General features: G+C 47.7%; 1 protein-coding gene across 2 annotated transcripts in view; it reads left to right on the forward strand.

Annotated features, from left to right (window-relative positions):
* SMG6 (SMG6 nonsense mediated mRNA decay factor) overlaps nt 1-12,068 on the forward strand; it is a 227,294-nt gene that overhangs the window by 100,776 nt on the left and 114,450 nt on the right. For both annotated transcript variants that reach the window (XM_008565649.1, XM_008565653.1), the window contains 2 exons: nt 148-264; nt 1,064-1,232. In XM_008565649.1, the coding sequence (XP_008563871.1) occupies nt 148-264; nt 1,064-1,232 (286 nt within the window). The remainder of the gene's footprint in view (nt 1-147; nt 265-1,063; nt 1,233-12,068) is intronic.

Consider the following 12,068-nt stretch of genomic DNA (forward strand, 5'->3'; position numbering starts at 1 on the left):
TCTGACAGAGGGAGTATCCCCACCCCCAGTCTTAGAGGACAAAAAGGAAGGTCAGTAAGGAGGCCAAGGAAGCGCACCTCCTCAGGTGGGGAGGAGTAGCCCTTGGCCCAGGTATGTACTGATGGAGTGTCATTTGCCTCTTCTCAGATTGCTTCTCGGAGGAGTGTCGCTCTTTGATCCAGGAGCAAGCTGCAGCCCTGGGCTTGGCCATGTTTGCTCTGCTGGTGCGGCGCTGCACCTCCTTACTTAAGGAGTCTGCCAAAGGTAAGCAGGAGGGGCCCCCTAACTGGTGGGCCTTCCAGCCGCTTGGCCCTTCCAGACAAGCCTCAGAATGCCATGCTGCATTCTCAGTGTCTTCTCCCTCTACTTTCCATTCTTCCTCTTCCCAACATGCCCTTCTTCCTTTTCCCACCTACCTAGTCCCATCTCCTTTTGTGGTCTGATTACCTCTAAGGCCCTCTTTCCTCCCTGTGGAACTATTCCCTCTCTTTTCTCCTTGTCCTAATTGTCCTAATAAAGTTCATTATAACAAAAAAAAAGTTTTTTTCTGCTCTAGGATTCAATCCAGGGTGACACATTGCTTTTAGATGTTGTGTCTCTTTAGACTCCTTCAATCTGGAATGTTTCTCAATCTTTCTTTGTCCTTCATGACCTTGACATTTTTGAAGAGTACAAGCCATTTATTTTGTAGAATGTCCCACAATTTGGGTTTCTCTTTTGTTTCCTCATGATTAAATTCAGGTTATGCAGTTTTGGCAGGAACTCTGGTGCCATCTCAGTACTGTGCTGAAGGAAAGCTGAATGGGTGGGCTAGAGGCCAGAGTAGAGACTGCAGCCAGGCACAGGTGAAGAAGAAGCAGCCATCTCCAGGGGGCAAACCCAGTACACTGGTTCTCTCTTTGTCCTGCTTTTCAGAATCCTGTTAGGTACTGGCACCTGTCCTTGCTTCTGGGCCCAGCTTTCCTGTGGACTTGGTCTCCCTTCCCTAAGAGTTGGCTGCCATCCCAGTGCCCCAGGCCTCACTTGGGGGCCATAGCCCAGTTCTCACCCTTTGCCTCTGCAGCTCAGCTGTCCTCTCCTGAGGAACAGGACGACCAAGATGACATCAAGGTGTCTTCCTTCGTCCCGGACCTAAAGGAACTGCTCCCTAGTGTGAAGGTCTGGTCAGACTGGATGCTCGGGTACCCAGACACCTGGAATCCTCCACCCACATCCCTGGATCTGCCCTCGCAGTGAGTCACCTGCCCATTCCTTCGGCACTGCTGGCCTTAGCCCACCTGTGTTGCCGCAGCTCCCCGCCTCGTCCTGTTTTGGGCTTCCTCCCTCCCACAGCCCTCTTGTTTCTGTGTTCCCTCTTCATTTGTACTTTGGTTTTTCCTCTCCTTGAACACCTTTCTTGTCCTCTGATGCTTTAGGCTATTTGTGCCTGTTCTCCAGTCCTCTTCCTTCTCCTCCTCTCCCCTTCTGTGTTCTCCCCTCTGCAGCTTGCCCTCTCTGTTCTGCTCTTCGTCCTTGCTCTTGCCCTGTCATTCTCACTCCATGTTGTTCAGACTGACCATCTCTGCGGCTGCCTTTAGAGTCTGCTATGTGTCCATGTGTGCATGAAAGACTTTGTCTCTGTCTCTTCTCTCCCTGGTAGTTTTTCTCCATGTGTCTTTCAGACTGTCTCACTGCTGCTTGTGCTGTCTTCCTCTCTGTCTCCTTGCCTCCTTTCACGGCACAGTAGTGTGTAGGGAGGGTGAGTGCATGCACACCTCTCCTCCATTCCATCATTCCTTGTCTCCTCACCATGCCCCCGCGTCTGGCCCCAGTCTCTGTGTGCCAGTGTGGGGTCTCTCAGAGCATTTGTTGGGGTGGGGTGTGTTGGTCTGGGAGTATATGCATCTGCCTGGGTGTGTCTGTGTAGATGTTTGTGTGTTTTCTTTCTTTTAAAAAATTGTGGTAAAATATATAAAACAAAATTTGCCATCCTAATCATTTTTAAGTTTACAGTTCAGTGGCATTAATTACACAGTGTTGTGCAACCATGTATAGCTGTTTTTTTTATCTGTATCTTTGTCTGTATCTGGGTTATATCTGACTCTGTGACTGTCTGGGTCCATTTGTGTATGTGTCTTAATGTTTCTCTGTCTTAGTGTGAAGGTCTGTATGTGTCTGCCTCTGGGGGTTTGTCTATGTACGTGTCTTTCAGTGTGCCTATCCATGCTTGTCTGTATATGTGTCCATGTGTGTTCATCTGTGGCCACATGTGTTGTATGCATATTTGTTCATGTGATAAGTTCATATCTGTGTCTGTGTCCATTGTATCTGTATCTCTGTGTATCCTTGGGTATGTGTGTCTCTATGCTGGGTTCACATGCTCCCATGGGGGTCTGTTTCAATGTGTGTTGTGTTTCCACGTATCTGTGTCTATATCTATGTCTGTCTGTGTGTGATTCTGGGTTCTTGTCAGTCTATCTGCTTTGGTCTCATCCATGTCTATGATTGTGTCCTGTGAGAGTGTGTTTGTACATGTTTCTGAATGTCTGTGTCCACGTGCATGTTTCTCTGTAACTATGCTCGTGTGTGTCAGTCTGGATCTCTGTTGGAGCAGAGATTTCAGTGTATGTGGTTCTGTTTTTGCTTGTGCCTGCCTGCCTGCCTCTGTTGTCATTTCGCGCGCGCGCGTGCGTGTGTGTGTGTGTGTGTGTGTGTGTGTGTGTGTGTCAGGGGTCAGCAAACTATAGCCCACAAGCTAAGAATGCTTTACATTTTTTAATGGTTGGAAAAAATCAAAAGAATACTATTTCATGACTCGTGAAAATTATATGAAAGTCAGATTTCAGTGTCCATAAAGTTGCACTGGAACACAGCCACGCTTATTTGTTTACACTCTGTCTGTGGCTGTTTTCACACTCTACCAGCAGAGTCGAGTAATTGCCACAGAAACTGTATGGCTCACAAAGCCTAGAATATTTACTATCCAGCCCATTAGAGGAAAAGCTTGCTGACCTGATCTCTATCCACGTTCTCATGTGTCCCATTCTTCTATGTGTTAGTGTCACTGTCTGTGTGTGTCCATGTTTGCACAATAGTGTCTTCATGTATATGTATGTAGGCTCTATCTCTGTTCAGTTCTGTTGACTATCCCTCACTCTCCTTCCTGTTCCCTTTCTCCCCCTTTCTTCTTATTTCTACCTCTCTCCACGTCTCTGCCTTTCTCTCTCTTCACCCCCCCACTTTTCCTTTCCCTCTCCCTGTCCCAGCCTCTCCCTCCCCACTCCCATTCTCCACAGGTGGTCTCTGGCAGGTGTTGTATACTCAAAGCTCCTTCAGGCTCTATGTTGTGTGCATATGTGTGTTTCAGAACAAGCATTCATGCCCAGTACCTCATCATTCACCTCCAATGCTCTTCTCTGGTGGAGGGGAGAATACTGGAGGATAGGCCTTGGCTGTTGCTGAGGGCACTTCTGGGGAATGTGGAGGGAGGCTTCTCTGGATAGAGGGCCAGCTATGTGAGGCAGACACACACAGACCTTCACACAGGGGTGACCCACAAAAGGAAGGCGACGATAGTGATTTCTGGCCAGCAGTTATTGATCTTTCTGTGTTGACTGTGTAGTCTCACTTCCCCACTTTGCTTCCAATTTTTTCCTTGTTCCTCACTTCAGGATGCTCCCCTGGACTGTTAATCCCACTCTCTCTATGCCTTCCCCAGCTCTAGTTCTATAACTATGTGAATGATGCTCATAGCTTCAGACTCTTCTCTGCATCCTTCCTGTGAACCCTCCTAGGTTTCTAAAATGCACTCCAGGCTGAGGCCTGACGAGCCAGGTTAGAGCCCTGAGCTCGGCAGCTGGGGTCACACAAAAGAGCTGATAGACCTGCTAGCGAGGGGACAGCTGTTTCCCAGCAGTGATCCCCAAAGAGTTAACATGTACAGCCTCAAGCTTTTCAGGCTGTTAGTCTATAATGCAGTTTGCAATTTTGGAAAGAAAATGCCAAGAAAGAACTCAGCTCTCCATGTATCCAAGCTACTGCTTCTGGGCGTGCAGAGGGGTCACTTAATGTTCCTTCCTTCCTCTCGTGGCTGGGGAGTGTGGGCTTTCTTTGGGTTACTTCACCTCACAACCACAGGTCTCTTAGATATGATCCACCCAGCCCCTGTTCACTCGTGTCCTGGGCTATCAGGTCTGTTAACTCTCTTCTGCAGCATGTCTCCATTCCTCCTCCCTTTCTTGCTCCCTTTGGCTTTTGTTTGGCTGAGGAAATGGAAAGCTCACACAGGAAGTGCTGGGCCTCATTTGCTTGAGGTGCTGAGTCTGTTTTCTCTTTGGATGCTGCAGCAAATGGCCCGTTGCCGGCTCTGCGAGCTGCTGCCCATCTTTGGGCAAGGGCTCAATCTGCAGCCGGGCACGTGGTCCAAGCTGCAGCCATCTCCAGCTGGGCTTCACATCCTGGGCTACAGAGAAGCAGAGGGGGTTGGGACACTTGAATCATATTCACTTAGTCTTTTCAGACTTTTCTTCACAGGAAGAACAAATTGACCAAATAATACATTGAATCTAATTGCCCAGTAAATAAGTGCCTGTAGCTGTGGATACCACATATTCTCTTGTGAAACCAGTCTGGGCCAGAGAAGCTGGTGTGATAGAAAATAAAGTCACCTTCTGCAGTGTCTCTCTCTGCAATCAGGATCAGGAGCTTATTGTCTCTGGAATACAATTTTAAGCATAAAGGAGGGGATTTGTTATCCTGGGACCTGGCCTAAAGGCATGGTTAAGGACTGGTGCTACTACTGTTCAGCAGAGCAAACTGGCCTGACTACCACTGAGGGTAGTCCCACTTCATAGCCTTCAGGTCCGAGCATGGGAAAAGTGGAGTAAGAATTTTGCCCCCCTCATTTCAAGTTTCTCATATAGTTCCCTAATACTCACTGAGTAAATACCATGGTTGAGAGATTGGCAAGCTATGGTGGATTGTGGGTTTCAAACTTGAATCTTATGCCCACTGGTCATTCATACTGTGGAGCCTGCTCTTTTAATTAAGGCCATAGGGAATTAACACACCCCACATGGTTCTATAGATGTCAGGGCTGTAACCTCCCTGACATTTGTAAGGTCTTTGTTGCTGATCTTCATTTTGGAGGGTTTAGGAATACTCTCAAGGGAGTAGGAAGGAAATGGCTTCCACTTAACACCTCTCCTTTACATGCTTTCATTGGTCTTTGCATTTGTTCTTTGCAAAGACAAATTCCTCTGATCCTAAGATAAGGTGACTAGGTAGCCTATATTTCCATTTGCTTTTCCTCCAGAAACCCCACTCCCAGATGCTCCCTCTGACATGTTGGATCCTTATTTCATCTCACTTCCTTCATTCTTTCCCTGTCTTTCATCTGTTACCCTCATTCCTTGTACAGTTAGTGCATCATTGCACGCATCCTCCACTTTCCTAGGGGAATTCCAAAACTCATCGTTAGTCTCCTTGGTTCTCTCCTCTTTGCCCATGTTCTTCTTTCTGGTGAAATCTACTTTTCCTGGGCAATAGCAAGGCACATATGGAACACCTAGGATGATGATGGCAGAAAACATCATTGGTACTGGAGAGTGATAAGGGCAGGATCACAGGGCTATTGTGTTTTCCCCCACAGTGGCGCTTAGTAGGTCTGTGTACTGGAATCAACATGTAAGGAGCTTGTACCTGTTTGTACCCATTTGTACCTGTTAGGAGTTGTAATAGGATGGCTTCATATCCCAGGAGACTTTTGGTACAGAGGATTATAGCAGGGTGTGGAAAGTGGCCTTGGGCCATTGTAAAAGAGTGTGGAGTATTTAGAACAGACCGCAGTTTGGAGGGGCCATCTACCAGCAGTTTCTGCTCCCTTCCACACGAGGCCTCTTGCGAGAAGGGAGAGGCAGCTGCTCCCCACTTGACCAAGTGAGCATGAAGAAAGTTGTGAATGTCAGGTGAAAGGAGCAGAGAACAGGCTTCCATGAGCCTGAGCATAGTGACCTCTTGCATCCTAGGACCTTTGGCAAGGCTAGGGCAGTGGGACAACCTACCTCATTTCACAGTCTCTGTTGAAGCCAAATCTTCTCTCATCTTGATCTCTAGTTCTCAGTAAGTGAAAGAGTCAGGGGACTTTGAGAACATCCAAACCTAGCCCAGCTGTGGCAGTTGGTTTATTGCTTTCAGCTGGTACTTGAACCCAGGTCCTGGTCTTGGAGGCTTTCCCAGGTTTAATCCCTAGAGCTTTCTCTGCAGCTGTATGACACTGCGCTGACCCCGAATGAGGATAGGAAAATAGAATCAGTGCCAAGCCAGAGTCTCTTTTTCATTTGGAGTCTGGCTGTCTGCCCAGGACCAGGGTTACATAATGGGAAACATAGCTGGGGCTCTGGAGAGCCCGCGTTTCACCAGGCTGCCCAGACCTTCGCATTCTGATGCTATATATCTTCCTAATTGTAGTTTGGATGCATTTATCACACTGTTGGATTGGAGTTACTGTTAAAAAAAAAAAAAAAAACTAGAAATTCCTGGACTTGCTGCCTTTTCCATGCCTTGTCTTATATATAGTATACAGAGCATGCTGGAAAAGGTTCATAGGGAGCCCTCTGAGGTTCTATCACATAGGCAGAAATAGGAATATGTAGAGAGTATGCAGTAGGCTGATCCCCTCAGGGAGCCTACATGTGTTGACCCTGTAGACGAGATAGAGATTCTTGAGTTAAAAAACAGCTAGTTCACTCACCATCATAGAGTAGCTCTGAAATAAGAAGTAATCCCAAGTCTAATCAGCACCCCTTCAAGGACGCTTAATACGTCTTCCCAAAAGGGCATTTTAAGAGGTCACTAAGTAATAGTCCATCAGCACTTCCCTGAAGGAAGTGGTGGTGACTGTGGGAAGCCCCTTTGCTACCCTGGCTCCCCACCCAGTCTCCCTGGCTCCGGGTTGGGGCGTCAGCACTACAGCCTGGCACCAGGGGGTTCCTCTTCCTCTGAATGCTGAGTGTGGGCCACACGTGATCTCTCCCATGGCAGGAGCCTCTATCCCCTCCCTATTCCTCCCACAGGACTCCTTGTGAAAGGAAGGGGTGTTGGCCTAAGGCTCCAGTCTGACCCCAGCAGGGTACAGCAACTGACCCTAGGGAGACTACTTTCCAGCTCTAGGCCGAGGTTATTTGGGTCCAGTGTGTGCTAAACTGAGAAGACGTGTTGGAGTGGTTACAGCTAAAAGTTTAGAGAGGCAGGAACCGTGAGAATCCGCACCAGGGAGGCCGCTGAGGGCTCCAATCGTGCAGTGGAGATGTCGCGATCCCCTAGGGGCTGCTCTTTCCCAAACAGACAGTGCTGATGGGTTTAACACACCATAGTGATGTGACAGGGGCTATACATATGACTGTAGCTTGGGAGAACTGAAATCAAATAAGACATTGACCTAGATAGCATGGTGGGGGGGGGGGGACACAATAGAAGTGCTCTAGTACTTGAGAAATCCTAGGATGATGTTACTGTGATCTGTTGTTGTCCATAGCGCTCCAGCTGCACTGCTTAGAACATAGAGAAGTTTATGTTCTTGAAGTAATGTAGGATGACTGAGCTTCAGAATTTGATTTCCCCTACTGGGCAGAATACGTTTAGAGTTGGGTACCCTCCCAGAGGCCCAAGTTGACTTGTTTGTATAAACTGGAAAAGTAGAAGGGATCATCTTCAACTGAGTCTTGTATGCTTTAGTGTTCACCCAATAAACATCTCTTATTTGGGGAGGCTGGTATCTTGCAGCCCATGTTTAAACTCTTAGAATAGTGATCTCTGACATCGTTGTCTTTTTTTGTATCATGGTGGCATCTAGAAGACATACTGTTTGTAGATCCTATATCTCAAGAGAGGAAGCTGCATAGATTTCTCCCCATCTCCATCCTATCCCGTGGCCTATTGAAGTACCTAGCAGTGAGGTACCAGAAGCAGACCCTCAGCCCATTGCAAACAGGGTTGGCATGACATTTTGGTTTCCCAAGGGACTAGCTAAGCCATCTTAGTCCCAGATATTCTTTTTACTCTACCATGCTTGTTGGATTCAGGTTTATTTCTGCTGTTAGCTGGTCACCTCCTGCAGTTTCCTCCAGTTGGGTGAGAAGTCCTCCAGGGCAACAGTGATCTTATGTTGGCCACTGAACCCTATGTGGAGAGTTGTGGACCTAGGATACGATGGCCTATACAGAAACAAGTTTTGAAAGGCGGATATTGCATATCTTAAGAATGTTTCTCCTATTATGGCCTCTTGTCTTCTCCCTTTGCATCTGTAGCCCATGGATTTTCTCTTTTTCAGCTTCCTTGTGCCTACTTTCTGTGCCATCTTGGCTGTAGTTACAGATCTCCTCACCCCAGGGACCAAAAGACCCAACTCATTTCCCATCTGTATTACTTCCATGATCTTCCATAGCTCTGAAACACAATGCAGGGCTTCTTCTCACTCAACTCTTTCCGGGTTTGTTCTGCAGCTGTGGAGTTTGAATGTTAGTGTTTAAACAAGCTGGTATTACACAGGAAATGGCCACCTCCACAGGCCCCTGCAGGCTTGTAACATGGGGTCATTGTACTTGATATTAATCACCAGTCAGCCTATTCCCCCAGTAAAAATATGAAGGGGTATGTGAGTGCTTAGTCCTCCGTTGACTTGCCAGAAAGATGGACTAAGCCCTGGTCAGGCCCCTAGTACCCCTACTCTTTCTAAACTTTCTCCCTCCCTCAGTTTCTGCCCCAGGTGAAGCTTTCAGAGAAGTCCTACCTGACCCCTTCCATATAAAGGTGGCAGATCTGCCTTCCTTTCTTGAGTTTTAGGCAAGGAGGTAGATTGTTGTCATATAATATCCCTGACATATCTCACACCTTAAACTTTCAGAACATGTTGTAGTTGGGTAACATCTCCTATGAGAAAACTCCAAAATTTTAGAAACACATAAAAACCACTGGCCCACCTGAGAGCAGGGCTCCTTCTCAGTTCCCTAGACTAAAGCTGCTTTTCTAATGCTATTTACAGAACGAACCCCAGCCTGAAGGGTTAATCTAATTCCCCAAGTCAATATCCCCCAAACAAGCAGCTAAGAGTGTGTGTTGGTTCATTTCTGTGAAATGTGTTTCCCCAGTCACCTGGGCTGGCCTGGGCTGCATTGTATCGGTCAGCAGCTGCACCGCACTCAAACTGACAGCTACATTAAACCTTGGAATTCTGTGGCAATAAAAAGTAAATTAACTCTTATTTTTTTCCTTTCCTGGTGGAGTAAGTGAATGCATGTCTGTAGGGAAGTGAGTGAGCCTTGTTCTGAGTGCATACCTCTAACTAGTCACTGATGGTCTGTCCCAAGCCAGAATCTGGTGTTCAGATTCTAGCCAGGGGTCTGCTTTCCTGGTGTGTGGCGTGTTCTGTGGGGTTGGGCCAATGGGTCACCCTGCAACTGCTGATCCCTGCTCACTAATCACATCATAGCTGCTAAGAGACTCCTTTGCCTCCATTCTGGGAGCTATAAATGGACTCATTGGACACAGTTTCATATCCTCTGGCTGCTCTGTGTCTGCTTGGTAAAGAGTGTATGTACCCTAACTTTAGTGGGATTTTGTGGGCTCTGGGAGGTTCCCAAAAATATAAGTTGAACCAGAACAAGCCAGAAGGATTTGCCTGAGCCACAGCCCTCTAGAAGGTCCATTTAGAATACGAGGTGGTTTGAGATTATCTAAAAAACCTTTTGGGAAGTCATTTTCCATGCATTTCCAGAATACTGGGAGCTGTTTAAAGCTCTTTATAGCCTCCCACAATATGACTTTGGGGTCCTCAGTGCAGGCCAACCTTGAATCCTTAGGGTCCAAGGGCTGCTGTGGGGTGAAGGTTAGAAGGTCCTCCTAGTTAGGATAAGGAACTAAAGCAGGAAAAAGCTAAGCTTTTCCCCTTCTACTCAGGAAACCCTGTGTTCACTCACGAAACTGACCTCCTAGCCCAAAGGCCTGATTGGGGTAAGCTAAGGTGTTGTTGCCCGAGTTCCAGGAATTACCTCAGCCTCTTGCAAACATCTTAACTTTTGTGTTCGGGCATCTCACCTAGTTTTTCAAAGCTCCTCTTCCTCTTAGTATTAGTTTTCTGGCACTCCCCACTACCCCACCCCTGTAGAGAGTCACTGTATGGCCCATGAGTGCCTAGGTAGTTGTGTTCGTGTCTGTGGTGTTCAGTGAGAGGAGGTGACTGATGATCTGGAATGTGAACTGAGCTTGGGCAATTCCATCGAGATACCAGAAGAAAGCAGCTATTCAGAATCAGTTCAAATACAAGACCAGTCTGAATTGACCAGGGCAGAAATGACCTTTCATTAAAGCATTTTGTGTATTCTCTTGGTTCTGCTTAGTCTAGCTTGGCCCTTGGACCACGTTTATTTATATTTCTGAGTTGGGAACTTAGGGTACTTTCTATGCCTTTTGGCACTAGCTGCTGTCTTTCAAATCAACATTGGGATAGGAACTCTCATACACCTTATTTTTGTAGTGAGTCTTAAGGTTTTGGCACAAGGTGGGTGGTAATAGGCAAAAGGCAGATGTGGGCAGGGGTCCCTAGTGGTGGCCAGCAATCTCTGGGAGGAGTCCGTTTTGGTTTATCTGAGCCTTTGGGGACAGGAGAGCATGGTAATGAGAACCACATGGTACCACATATTTTTTCGACTTGGATCCAAGATGGTAGGGGTGGGAGGATGAGAGGGATATGGGGCCTCCCACTGTGGCAGCCATCGGTAATTTTCTGCTGCCTTTTTCTGGCTGGGGCCGCTGCTGCCCACACCCTTCCCCCCAACTCCCAAACTATGTCCTACAGCAGCCTTGACCTGCACAGCACCAACCAGGGCCCCCAAGCCAAGAATTCAGCTGGGAGACTTTTCACCTTCTTCCTTCTCTCTGTCGTCTTTCCTGTTTATTTTCCAAATTGCTGCTCTGCAGCCGAGCAATGCCTGTTGGCCAAAGCTCACCAGTGCTGTGGGATCAGACTCAGGCAGTGGGCTCAAGTGGCCAGCAGGGCACCGGGGGAGGAAGCAGGGAACTGGAAGAACCTCCCTGTGCGTCTCCCATGGGCAGCGCTAACCTCGGAGGCGGCCCTGAGCAGCCCTATCACATCCGGTGCTTGTCTCTGCAGCCGGGACCGGAGGATAAACTATCAGAGCTGTGGGGCAGTGCATCATTCCTCTTATTATTTTCTTCTCTGCAGATGGGGTCGTGGAAAGTTCAGTTCCTTTTAACCCTCGAAGTTCTGTTTATTCTACAGCTGGTAGCCTGAATGCCGCGTTTCCCATTACATCACAAAGGGGCTCAGGCAGATCTCAGCACAGAAACGTGTTGCAACTGTTTATTTTTTTCCATATTTAAACATTTCTGACAGCCAAACCCGGCTGAGCCAAAAGATGGAGCTTTGTGAATGAGTCTGGTTGTCGATGTCTGTGCAGAGAGAGGCTTTAGAAAACTCTTGTCCCTCCGGTGATTCTTCCCAAACATGTTCTTTTTCCTGGGCAGAGCCTGTGAAGCGAGTTACTTCTACAGTACACGTGTGTTGATTATGTGCTGTTGGGTGATTAATGGGGCTGTGTTCTGCCTGGTTCCCAGGACACTCTTGAAAATAAGATGTTTCATTTCATTGCCTTTTCCTAGTGCAGTGATTACAGTAAATAAACCAGTGCAGCCTCCTTCCACCTGGAGCCAGTCAGGGAGTTCACATACCTCTTCTCCACTTTCTCCTCCAGCATCACTTTCAGTGGCATGTCCCTTGAATGCCCTCTTTTCTGCCATCTTCCAAAGGTTCCTAGTCTCCAGGATAAACAAATTGCTTAAGTCTGAGGCTCCTTCCTAGCAGGTAGGGCTCATGCACAATAACTCGCCTGGGGGGATTCCAGGATGATTCTTGTAGCTCTCTTTGCTTATTGCCTCTTGCCACTCCACCTCTCTTTTTTTTTTTTTGTCTTTTTTTTTTTTACTGACCGGTAACGGGATCACAACCCTCGGTGTCGCGCCCGTACCGGGTACTGGCAATGGGATCGCAACCCTCGGTGTTGCGCCCGCACCGC

This window comes from Galeopterus variegatus, unplaced genomic scaffold (genome assembly GCF_000696425.1).
Source record: "Galeopterus variegatus unplaced genomic scaffold, G_variegatus-3.0.2 Scaffold201, whole genome shotgun sequence".
In the NCBI taxonomy this organism is placed as follows: Eukaryota; Metazoa; Chordata; class Mammalia; order Dermoptera; family Cynocephalidae; genus Galeopterus; species Galeopterus variegatus.